The sequence below is a fragment of the Protopterus annectens genome, chromosome 11.part0 (genome assembly GCF_019279795.1).
Source record: "Protopterus annectens isolate FY-2018-M chromosome 11.part0, PAN1.0, whole genome shotgun sequence".
In the NCBI taxonomy this organism is placed as follows: domain Eukaryota; kingdom Metazoa; phylum Chordata; order Ceratodontiformes; family Protopteridae; genus Protopterus; species Protopterus annectens.
Window position 1 is genome coordinate 262,264,286 of NC_056745.1, and position 13,664 is coordinate 262,277,949.

At 38.5% G+C, this 13,664-nt stretch overlaps 1 protein-coding gene across 1 annotated transcript in view; it reads left to right on the forward strand.

Annotated features, from left to right (window-relative positions):
* ST8SIA1 (ST8 alpha-N-acetyl-neuraminide alpha-2,8-sialyltransferase 1) overlaps nucleotides 1–13,297 on the forward strand; it is a 352,671-nt gene extending 339,374 nt beyond the window's left edge. Inside the window, exon 4 of the mRNA XM_044087193.1 lies at nucleotides 11,348–13,297. Within this exon, the coding sequence (XP_043943128.1) occupies nucleotides 11,348–11,831 (484 nt within the window). The 3' untranslated portion in view covers nucleotides 11,832–13,297. The remainder of the gene's footprint in view (nucleotides 1–11,347) is intronic.
* The last annotated feature ends 367 nt before the right edge of the window (nucleotides 13,298–13,664 follow it).

Below are 13,664 nucleotides of genomic sequence, written 5' to 3' on the forward strand. Positions count from 1 at the left end.
TGTGTGTGTGTGTGTGTGTGTGTATATATATATATATATATAGATATATAGATATATATAGAGAGAGAGAGAGAGAGAGATGGGGCCACCTGATTTTAGTGAAAACCCCCATAGTCGACCGCAAAAACATCAACCCCATTTAGATGAAAACATGGAAGTTGACACCACTCACATGCATGTGCCAAAAAACAGCCTTAGCACATGCAGTTTCAAACTAAAAAAAAAAAAAGCAAAATATTGCTTTTTTGGGGGGGGGCAAGCCCCCTGCACCCCACACCCCCTTCTAATTATATATACTAGCTCCAAGATTGCACAATACCTGAGGAAAGAAAATATTCCCCTAACCAGGAATTGCCGATTTTGCATGCCTGTCAATCAAACTAATCAGCCATCTGAAGTGTACTAGACAGCTGTCAACCTTACCCACACTTGATATTTTATATCTATGTATACACACACACACAATATATATATATATATATATATATATATATATATATATATATATATATATATATATATTGGGGGGTTGGGGAGCCTTCTACAGGTGAACATAAGATAGGCTGTCACTTGTTCATTTCCTTGCTCACCACCTGTACTGGACCCACATTAGTTGCCTCTGGAATTTCCCCACCCCTTGTGCGGTACCAGTCAGGACAACAATGACCAGGTGCAGCATCATACTGATGCCAAGGAGTGTTTTGATATACCTCCTTTCTCCATGTATTTGTCCAGTTGCAATGGGCTTCAGCTCTGAACCTACCTTAGCCCAGGCCAATGTCCTGTGCCAGTGAGGTGACTGCAGACCTGGTTCAGCATCACACTACTGCCAAGGAGTGCTCTACCATACCTAATACCTCTGAATGTATGCCCAACAATATTTCCAAGGGTGGGATATGCAATAAGCTTCACAACTGAATTGCCCCTTGGGGCTGATGTAAGCAGGACACTCTGCCCACCCTGAATAAACATCATCACAGATGTTTCCCCAATCTCCACCAGGGAAGTCATGTATATGTTAGTTCGCAGCGTGCACACACACTGTCCCTTCTCCCCTAATCTCTGAGCATTACTTTTAGTACAAAAAATGTTTCTCTTATCTTATGCCTATCTTTCCCTGCCCTTTTCTCAGGCACACATGCAACTAATTGATTCTGGCTTACCTGTATCTGTCTCAGCATAATATTTCCCATTCCCTATCCAGACTGGAATTGGCATTAGATCACTGCATACCCCAGAAGGTAGTGGAGTGCATGAAAAAAAATCTCAAATTATGTAAGCCTCAGTTATAAAAGACTGAATTAAATAATCTGAAATAATAGAATCCTGAAATATCGAAATACATTTTTTATTGTTTTTACTGAGACAGTTTATTGCAAGTCATAGTGAAAAGGGTATTTTTCTACTAAACTGGTATACTGTAAGTACTATACATGGCTAACTGAACTGAAATTTGCCTATTCTGAGTTTGAAACTCTTATCATTAATGTAAAACAATGCAAGATATATATATGTATATATATATATATATATATATATATATATATATATATATATATATATATATATATATATATATATATATAGGTGTACTTCAAATGCTCTCGAACCACAAATCATCAAGGATGAGATCTACAACATCAAACATGAAAGTAGACTAAATTAAAAAAGATGGAACGCAATTTATTTAAAAATAGATAAACAAGCGTTTTCGCTCCTGTTCAACAGAAGCTTCTTCAGCATACCAAGAGCGCAAGCTCACATTGTTTAAAACTATTCGATGACAAGTAATTGATATCAGCTAATTAAAATTTTAAAGTGCAAGTACAACAAGAAGGGTCATTAAACTTCATGTTGAAAACTAAATGGGTACATATCCATATACATACCAATAGTCACACATTCAAAAATAGATAAAATGAAGTAAGTAACAAAGGAACACATCGGACTAACTAGGTAAATAAAATAAGCAACCAGGTAAAAAATACCACAATGTAATTGCAACCAACCTGGCCAACCTGAAGGTTTTACAGATTTTATCCTTATGTGGAAACTTGTGTAAGTAATATTGAGGTGAATCCTGGTATAATTACTAATCTACCAGAGAGGAATAAGACCAGTAGATCCATGTGAAGGTGATGCTTTGACATTAAGCTAGTGAAAATCCCTGTTGACAATGATATGCCTTGTGAAAGTCAGTTAAAGAATTAAAGTTCAAAGTGCCAAACCATACTGTCACGTGCACCATAGGGTTGTAAAGAACTAGTTTCAAAGGAAACTCACCTTAAGTAACTTCTATACTTTAATATAGAGGCTATATTACAATTGTCATTGAGACCCGGATGAGAAAAAGCATCTAGTTGTAATTGCCACTCTAACTCACGGGTCTCTAGTATTAAAGATTGAGGGCCCCCCCTTTTATCACACTTTACATGGTCGATACCCATGAATTTGAAACTGTGGCCACAGTTGTTCAGTATGTGTTTGGAGAGGGCATTATCACTCTTCTGGTTCTTAATGGCATATAAGTGTTGGTAAATACGGTCCCTGAAATGGCGGTCCGTCTTGCCAACGTAGAATGCATAACAGCATTCACAAAAGGCCACATACACAATAGATTTGGTGTTGCAATTGATTTTATGGTTAATAGTGAACTTCCTCTTGCCAATAGCAAAAGAGTTTCCTACTCGTAGGTGTGTGCACCATTTGCAGCACCCACAGGTGAATGTTCCCTTATGTCTAATCATGAGGTCAGCTGAACTATTTCTCTGTAACATATCTTTAAGATTATAACCTCTTTTAAATGTAAATAACGGGGTAATACCCAACCTATCATGTAGCCCAGCATTAATAATGAAGTACCAATTCTTATGGATGATAGAGCACAAGGACCCTGAGTGTAGATTAAATGGAGAGATAAAGGCTATAGGATAGTTAGAGTTGCTACAAGTGTCAAGGACATCCACATTGTTGTCAACAATTAGGGTAAAGTTCCCTGGTGACTGTGCGCAGTTGCCAACCAACCCAACCTGTTCTTTGGGTAAAAGCAGTGGTAAATAAAATCCTTTCCCTCGTTTCATTGACACTTCACCAATCAGGTCGAAAATTAGATCTTCAGGGTACCCACGGTTTCTAAACATGTCAGCCAGTAATGAGCATTCTTGATCAAATGCGTCATCCGTACTGCACATGCGGGCGGCCCTGACCAGTTGCCCTTTAACAATAGATCGCTTCTGCCTCCAAGGATGGCAACTTGTAAAATGTAAAAAAGAATTACAATATGTTGCCTTCCTATGAATGGATGAGCAAAATCTATTGTTGTTGTTGTCCTTAAGCAGTTGGACATCCAGGTATTCGATAACAGAGGTTGAAAAATGGTGGGTGAATTTCAGAAAATCAGTTGTGGAGTTCATATATGCTAGCAGGTTTGAGGCATCAACCTCACTACCTTGAAATAACACGAACACATCGTCAAGAAACCGGGTATAGATCTTAGAACTCTCAACAAATGGTGGATAATTGAACAAGAAGTTCTTCTCCCAGTAGGCAACAAACATATTAGCAACGCTGCTGCCACATGGGGAGCCCATTGCTATGCCTTTCTTTTGCAGGTAGTATTGCCCGTCAAACATGAAGAAGTTGGAGGACAAAACAATATCAAGTAATACTGTAACCAAGTGGATATCATTGTGGGATGCTCCGCATTCCCGTAGCATAAGTTCAATCCATTCGACAGCCTCCTCATGTGGTATTGATGTATACAGATCAACCACATCGATGGTCAAAAAGTTAAGGCTGCTGTCGAAGGCAGTGTCATTGATCAAGCTCAGAAAGGACCAAGAGTCTTTACAGATTTGGGGAATATTTTTCAGGTATTTGCTAATGATGCTGTCAATAAGACGAGCACAAGGATGTGTGATGGAACTTCTGCCATCTACTAAAGCTCTCATTGGCGGGTCAGTGAGGCTTTTGTGAATTTTAGGGATCCCAAACATGACAGGCACCCTAGGGTATGAGATGTCAATAAAGTTATATGTGTCAATGTTAATCTTGCCCTCAAGGTAGAGATCCCTAAAGTATCCTTTAATTCTATTGTAAGTGCCCGTTAATTCATTTAACGAGGCACTAACGTAAGCAGGTGTGTCTAATACCTGTAACATACGACTAGAGTATTCAGCTTTGTCGAAAATAACTAAGCCCCCACCCTTGTCTGGCTTGATCACCCTCACTGCTGAACTACAGATTTTGTTTAACGCCATAAGTTGGTCAGGGGAAGTGTTCCTACAAGCCCTATCATCTCCCCCTGATGTGTGTAATTGCCTAAAGTCCAATTCACATGCTTTCTCAAACGTGAATAGACTAGGGTGTAGGGGAGGATTAAAAGTACTAGGTAACTTCAAACCAGGTACACTACCAGATAAGTCATTGTTGAAGAAAATATTCAAATTGAGCTTACGCACAAAAAACTTTAAGTCCCTAATAGTTTTGGCTAGCCTGAAATTATGATCAGGTACAAAATTCAGGCCTTTAGCCAGTAGCTCTATTAATTCTTCATCAATAATAACATCCGAAAAGTTGTAAATAAAAAAGTCCCCTTTTTTATTTGAAGACACTGACAGTACACGTCAGCAGTTATTACACCCGGTGAGGGTATGGCAGGCTCAGTCAGAGGTTGAATTAGTTCCAGTTCTTGTTCCTCTGAAATCGGTTGCTGCTCTTCCCTAAAAAAGGCTTTTGGTAGTTGTTCTTGTTTTTGTTGTTAAAAGATTTTATCCTATTACTTCTCCGAGGGCCTTGCACACCCGTGAATGCACCCTGATCACTACCAGAGCCAGCATCGGTAAGAGTTTGTGCCCCCTTGTCCCCATTAGGGTTATCCAAAACAGTTGATTCAGTCTCATCATGCATGCCCAATCTGTTGTGTTTTTTAAGCAGGTTTGGGTAAGCAGAGTTGTTCTGGTATGCCTGTCTGTCTCTCACCAGTTTCTTAACTTTATTTGTCTTCAATTTAACTAGCATTGAATCAATGCTAGTAAATGACCGGTTATAGTCATACTTATATCTATGGAAATTTATATCAGTTTTGATGGTGTTATCAAGCTTTGAAGCCTCATCAAGTAAAACAGAGGTGTGTTTGATATAATTCTTGATCATTAGTTCAAGTAATTCGGCCCCTTGTTTGTTAAATAATGCCTCTAATTCTGAAAGGAATGCAGAGTCAGTAAATAAGCCTGTAGGGGTAAAGGTGCTACGGAGCCCCTTAGGTATAACCCCTTCCTTCAAGCACTGCTGGAAGTAGGAAACTTCCAGTTGAAGTTTTTTGATTTTCAACAATGTGCTGTCGAGTACTTTTAAGTCAGTTGAAATGTTATCACTGCTGTTACCTTGACTAGAAGAGTCCATCACCGGTAAGCCCAATCCTGTAGAACTGCCAAACGCAAATGCAGTAGAATTTTTCGCCCATTCGGCCATGGAGGGCATCCCAATAAGCGCATCGGTCTCCCCAGTCACATCTTGAGTACCGGGCTTTCCTACTTCCAGCAGTGCTTGAAGGAAGGGGTTATACCTAAGGGGCTCCGTAGCACCTTTACCCCTACAGGCTTATTTACTGACTCTGCATTCCTTTCAGAATTAGAGGCATTATTTAACAAACAAAGGGCCGAATTACTTGAACTAATGATCAAGAATTATATCAAACACACCTCTGTTTTACTTGATGAGGCTTCAAAGCTTGATAACACCATCAAAGCTGATATAAATTTCCATAGATATAAGTATGACTATAACCGGTCATTTACTAGCATTGATTCAATGCTAGTTAAATTGAAGGCAAATAAAGTTAAGAAACTGGTGAGAGACAGACAGGCATACCAGAACAACTCTGCTTACCCAAACCTGCTTAAAAAACACAACAGATTGGACATGCATGATGAGACTGAATCAACTGTTTTGGATAACCCTAATGGGGACGAGGGGGCACAAACTCTTACTGATGCTGGCTCTGGTAGTGATCAGGGCGCATTCACGGGTGTGCAAGGCCCTCGGAGAAGTAATAGGATAAAATCTTTTAACAACAAAAACAAGAACAACTACCAAAAGCCTTTTTTAGGGAAGAGCAGCAACCGATTTCAGAGGAACAAGAACTGGAACTAATTCAACCTCTGACTGAGCCTGCCATACCCTCACCGGGTGTAATAACTGCTGACGTGTGTACTCCGTCAGTGTCTTCAAATAAAAAAGGGGACTTTTTTATTTACAACTTTTCGGATGTTATTATTGATGAAGAATTAATAGAGCTACTGGCTAAAGGCCTGAATTTTGTACCTGATCATAATTTCAGGCTAGCCAAAACTCTTATGGACTTAAAGTTTTTTGTGCGTAAGCTCAATTTGAATATTTTCTTCAACAATGACTTATCTGGTAGTGTACCTGGTTTGAAGTTACCTAGTACTTTTAATCCTCCCCTACACCCTAGTCTATTCACGTTTGAGAAAGCATGTGAATTGGACTTTAGGCAATTACACACATCAGGGGGAGATGATAGGGCTTGTAGGAACACTTCCCCTGACCAACTTATGGTGTTAAACAAAATCTGTAGTTCAGCAGTGAGGGTGATCAAGCCAGACAAGGGTGGGGGCCTAGTTATTTTCGACAAAGCTGAATACTCTAGTCGTATGTTACAGGTATTAGACACACCTGCTTACGTTAGTGCCTCGTTAAATGAATTAACGGGCACTTACAATAGAATTAAAGGATACTTTAGGGATCTCTACCTTGAGGGCAAGATTAACATTGACACATATAACTTTATTGACATCTCATACCCTAGGGTGCCTGTCATGTTTGGGATCCCTAAAATTCACAAAAGCCTCACTGACCCGCCAATGAGAGCTTTAGTAGATGGCAGAAGTTCCATCACACATCCTTGTGCTCGTCTTATTGACAGCATCATTAGCAAATACCTGAAAAATATCCCCCAAATCTGTAAAGACTCTTGGTCCTTTCTGAGCTTGATCAACGACACTGCCTTCGACAGCAGCCTTAACTTTTTGACCATCGATGTGGTTGATCTGTATACATCAATACCACATGAGGAGGCTGTCGAATGGATTGAACTTATGCTACAGGAATGCGGAGCATCCCACAATGATATCCACTTGGTTACAGTATTACTTGACATTGTTTTGTCCTCCAACTTCTTCATGTTTGACGGGCAATACTACCTGCAAAAGAAAGGCATAGCAATGGGCTCCCCATGTGGCAGCAGCGTTGCTAATATGTTTGTTGCCTACTGGGAGAAGAACTTCTTGTTCAATTATCCACCATTTGTTGAGAGTTCTAAGATCTATACCCGGTTTCTTGATGATGTGTTCATGTTATTTCAAGGTAGTGAGGTTGATGCCTCAAACCTGCTAGCATATATGAACTCCACAACTGATTTTCTGAAATTCACCCACCATTTTTCAACCTCTGTTATCGAATACCTGGATGTCCAACTGCTTAAGGACAACAACAACAATAGATTTTGCTCATCCATTCATAGGAAGGCAACATATTGTAATTCTTTTTTACATTTTACAAGTTGCCATCCTTGGAGGCAGAAGCGATCTATTGTTAAAGGGCAACTGGTCAGGGCCGCCCGCATGTGCAGTACGGATGACGCATTTGATCAAGAATGCTCATTACTGGCTGACATGTTTAGAAACCGTGGGTACCCTGAAGATCTCATTTTCGACCTGATTGGTGAAGTGTCAATGAAACGAGGGAAAGGATTTTATTTACCACTGCTTTTACCCAAAGAACAGGTTGGGTTGGTTGGCAACTGCGCACAGTCACCAGGGAACTTTACCCTAATTGTTGACAACAATGTGGATGTCCTTGACACTTGTAGCAACTCTAACTATCCTATAGCCTTTATCTCTCCGTTTAATCTACACTCAGGGTCCTTGTGCTCTATCATCCGTAAGAATTGGTACTTCATTATTAATGCTGGGCTACATGATAGGTTGGGTATTACCCCATTATTTACATTTAAAAGAGGTTATAATCTTAAAGATATGTTACAGAGAAATAGTTCAGCTGACCTCATGTTTAGACATAAGGGAACATTCACCTGTGGGTGCTGCAAATGGTGTACACACCTACGAGTAGGAAACTCTTTTGCTATTGGCAAGAGGAAGTTCACTATTAACCATAAAATCAATTGCAACACCAAATCTATTGTGTATGTGGCCTTTTGTGAATGCTGTTATGCATTCTACGTTGGCAAGACGGACCGCCGTTTCAGGGACCGTATTTACCAACACTTATATGCCATTAGGAACCAGAGGAGTGATAATGCCCTCTCTAAACACATACTGAACAACTGTGGCCACAGTTTCAAATTCATGGGTATCGACCATGTAAAGTGTGATAAAAGGGGGGGCCCTCAATCTTTAATACTAGAGACCCGTGAGTTAGAGTGGCAATTACAACTAGATGCTTTTTCTCATCCGGGTCTCAATGACAATTGTAATATAGCCTCTATATTAAAGTATAGAAGTTACTTAAGGTGAGTTTCCTTTGAAACTAGTTCTTTACAACCCTATGGTGCACGTGACAGTATGGTTTGGCACTTTGAACTTTAATTCTTTAACTGACTTTCACAAGGCACATCATTGTCAACAGGGATTTTCACTAGCTTAATGTCAAAGCATCACCTTCACATGGATCTACTGGTCTTATTCCTCTCTGGTAGATTAGTAATTATACCAGGATTCACCTCAATATTACTTACACAATTTTCCACATAAGGATAAAATCTGTAAAACCTTCAGGTTGGCCAGGTTGGTTGCAATTACATTGTGGTATTTTTTACCTGGTTGCTTATTTTATTTACCTAGTTAGTCCGATGTGTTCCTTTGTTACTTACTTCATTTTATCTATTTTTGAATGTGTGACTATTGGTATGTATATGGATATGTACCCATTTAGTTTTCAACATGAAGTTTAATGACCCTTCTTGTTGTACTTGCACTTTAAAATTTTAATTAGCTGATATCAATTACTTGTCATCGAATAGTTTTAAACAATGTGAGCTTGCGCTCTTGGTATGCTGAAGAAGCTTCTGTTGAACAGGAGCGAAAACGCTTGTTTATCTATTTTTAAATAAATTGCATTCCATCTCTTTGAACCTTGGTTTCGTCTGGGCACTTTCTTTGTTTTTAAGTCTTGGCGTCTTTTTTAACTGTTAAATTAAAAAAGATAAAAACTCTGCTTGTAAGTTTTTGCAGGGGGGCATGCTCTGCACCCCCCACACTGCCTGCTACTTAAATATACCAACTCCAAGATCACACTACGGTGAAGAGAACAGTAAGTTTCCCATCCTGTACCGTTCTCTTCTTCATTGTAGTGTGATCTTGCATTTGGTATATTTTAGTAGCAGGGGGTGTGGAGTGCAGGGTGGTTTGCCCCCCTGCAAAAATGTGAAATAAGAAGTTTTCACGTTTTTTTTTTTTTTTTTTTTTTTTTTGAGTTCAATATTGCCGATGCTTCGGATTCCATCAAATATTTCAGGTGTTTTGCAGATGATACTTTTGTCCTTTGGACTGGTACCCCTGAGCTATTGAATGAGTTTGTAGCATTTTTGTATAACACAATGTCCTTCTTAAGGTTTACCATGAAATGTTCCAGTAGTAAGATTGAATTTTTAGATGTAAAATTAGTTAAAAATAGTGATCTGTCAGCAGTGAACTCCACAGGATGTCTTGTAGGAGAAATGCAGCCTTACATAGAGACAGCATGCATCCTCCACATATTTATAAGGACATAGTGAAGGGACGGGCTCTACGGGCTTCTAGCCTTACCAGTGATGAGTGCTCCTTTGAGTTAGCCTTATCTACTCTCACTGCAGACTTTCTGAAGAGAGGGTATCATAGTAGGGACCTTGATCATTCCTTAACCATAATGATGGTGTTAGGAAGGGAAGAGATTGTCCGTATTTTTCTAACAGCAGATTGTTAGCACAGCCCTATGGAACAAGGTATAATGACAGGACCAGTAAATCTAGAATGATGGTATAGTTTTCATCTAATGTTAATCGCATTTGTGACATTTTTAAAAAGAATTGGCATATACTAACTGCCGATGAATTAATTTTAAATGTGGTAGGTGATAAACTTAGCTTCTCCTTTAATAGCAGAAAATCATTGAAGAGACTCCTTTGCTATGATAATTGGTTAGCAAGGTTTCCCTATTCACAGAGCCAAGGTACTTATAGTTGTAGAAATTGTAATTTTTGCACTTATATGGATAATGGGGACACTTTTGTGCATCCCAGCTCTAAGAAGGTATTTAGAGTTTCCTTCTGTGCTGACTGTTCTAGTACAAATTTGGTGTATTTAGCTAGATGCAGATTATGTCCTGCATTCTATATTGGGAAAATGAACTTCTCCCTAAGAGAGTGGGTCCATGAACATCTATATGATATATGGAAAGGTGATATGAATAATGCTCTTTATGGACACATTATGAAGGCAGGGGTTGATCATACCTTTACTTTTTTTTTAATACTACAGTATGCAGGATTTGACAAGCATCTAGGCACACTAAGAATAATACTGAAAAACTTGAAATCCAATGGATCATTTCCCTTCATTCAAAATTAAAGTGTTTCTTTACAACTGCATTTACAAACACGTGATTTGTTCAGATAACCTTAGTGGTTATTTTATATTTAATTGATTATAAAATGTTACATTGTAGATAGTTGTTTTTATGGTCTAAAGAAGCATCTGTTTTGGATGTGAAAGCACTTTCCAACTACTATTTTATTCTTTTAACATTGATTTTCTGTGTATGTGAATTCATTTTTTTTATATTTATTGATCGGCTGTGCAATAGTCTCGCCTTTAGTTTTGTGAACGCTGGTTTACTTTTGAGAGTTATTTGTCTTCTCAGAGTCTCTGCAAGGCAGTCTCTTTCTCACTTTACATTAGAGTTTTTCTGAGGCAAAAATTATGAGGTTTCACTGTAATTTGGAAGTCCTGCCATGTGACTGTACTAACAGAGCTGTAGAGAGCACCAGTACTAGCAAATAAGCTCTCTCCTAAACCAGCTGAAACTTGCTAGAGGTCATAAATTATTACTCCTTAATCTAATTTGTGTATCATGTTGCTGCTATTTTACTTTGCATTAACGTTTTTGTGGTTTCTCTGCTCATCTGAAACTTGCATTTGCTTGTTTTTATTGTCTGATTGTTGTTGTTTTTGATAGTTCTGCCATGTATTACCCAGTGTTTATGCAATTTTAGAGGCTTTCAAATGAGTAAAGAAAATATTAACATTGGTATTCTCTTTTTCTGCCACAGGTTTAATAGTCTTCACTGGTCAAGACTAGAATTTCTGAAGAATGTCAAAATCTACAAACAAAGTTTAATTTATATGCCAGCTTTTTCCAAAAAGCATGGGACAGAACTTTCCTTGCGTGCCTACTATACCCTGTCTGATTTTAATGCCACTCAAAAGGTTATATTTGCTAATCCAGACTTTCTGTTACACACTGAAAGGTTTTGGAAGAACAAAGGAATTAGTGCAAGGCGTCTTTCTACTGGTCTGTTCCTTGTCACTGCTGCTCTGGATTTATGTGAAGAAGTGACAATTTATGGATTCTGGCCATTTGGAGTGGACCTTCATGGAAGACCTCTTAGCCATCATTATTATGACAATACTTTACCCATTTCTGGGGTTCATGCCATGCCAAAGGAATTCCAGAAACTCTGGTTGCTTCATAAAATGGGAGTTTTAAGAATGCAGTTAGGCAAGTGTGAAGAAGTCCATCATGACAAGAACTGAACAGTTAGTTTCTTTTTATACCCTAGTGTTATGATTTAGCATCCTGCATGGGCATTTATGTGAATGAGAAAGGACTATGAATGAAAACAATAAAATATAATATTTATTTAGATTTTTTTTACAATAACAGTTTACTGACTGTTCAGTAAAGAATGTCAGAATTCATAGCCATGGCCTACCTGTGGGGTCATGTGCAATTGATAAGTGAGTTTACACATCATTAGATCAGCAAATCAGGGAGATGTTTTCATGCCATGGCTTTTTTCTTAAGTGTGGTATATTTATTTATTTAATATAAGATCATTTTAACTGAACATGAAACAAAAAGCAGTGATGCCAAGCTTTTCAGGATGCACCTTGTCTTACAAGTGATTACCTCTTAAAAAGCGCAGCCACATTTTTTGTGCCAATACACTTTAATTGTTATATTCTGCTTTCATTAAGCTGTTATTGCACATTAATTACAGAACAGGCAAACAGTTACTCTCTCACAGTGTTTACTAAACAGCTAATTCCTCATTATCCAGTGCAGATTGCATGGTATGATCATTGTGGACAGTTTACAGTCACTGATGGTTTTGCACATCTAGCAAACATGTAACATGGTGACATATATTCTGAGTCTGTGGGAAGTGGCTTAAGGTACTATTCGTATAATGCCAGGTACACTAATATAGTGTAAGTCACATGTTAGAAGGAGATTATATTACTGGTATACTAAAAATAAATACAGTTTTGGGGAACATTTTGCCTGTCTGGATACAGAGTCAAACCAGGAGAATATAATATCCAGTTTGAAGCAACATTGGAAGAGTCTGAGAAATTAATTAGAAACATGATGCTGGCCTGCATTGGTTGCCATTTGGTAATATAATTAGATAGATTACAATGTTACATCCATTATACAATGTATTGTGTTGCATTTGAAAAGTCGACCCTCCCTCGCAGTTCAATTCCAGGTCTTCTTTTTTCATTACAGTATGTCTCCAGTATGAACTAGTTACTAGAAACCAGATTGTAGTTTATAAAACTTGGAATCAAAGAGCCCACACATCTTGTTTTTAAGCTTAACTTCTTTCATAATTTGACAGAGGAATTTGACTCAACCTGCATGACATACAGCAGACACAGGGAAATCTGTACTTTTCAGATACTGTACAAAATCTTACTTATGCAGTACACAGTCTTGCTGAAGTCAGTGTTTTAGTCTTATGCTCAGCACAGAGCCTAACTACTAATTTATTATGTCCAATATTTATGGTTTCAGTAAAGTATTAGTATGCTACAATGCAGCAAACCAAGGGGAGGCAATTCAACAACAGAAATGGGAAAATGTATATCATAAAAAGATTTATGTCTTAGGGGACAAAATGAAAAATCTTCTAACAGTTGCTCTTCTTCTTTCGGATTTTCCCGGTTAGGGGTCACCACAGCGGAACTCTGGTCCGCTAATGATTGGCAGTAGATTTTCACGTTGCTGAGGTGCCAGCTCAACGCCCAACCTTCAACAAAGGCACGCCCATTCACACATGTCTTTTGAATGCCACTCGACCGCGGGGAGGACACGCAGACTCCACACAGAAGGCACTCCAGCCAAGAATCGAACGGGAGAACCTCTTGCTGTGAGGCGACAATGCTACATTCAAAAACTGCAGGTTGTACCTGTTTTGTATTGTGTTGCATTCAATGGATAGTGATAACATGATAGAAATTATAAAATACTTTTAAAGCAAATGCTGCACACTTCCCCAACATTCAAGAAAAAAAACATACATCTTCACACTGCAAAGACTGGTGAAGTTGTCTGCATGTCTGTTGGTTCTTTGAAGCAAG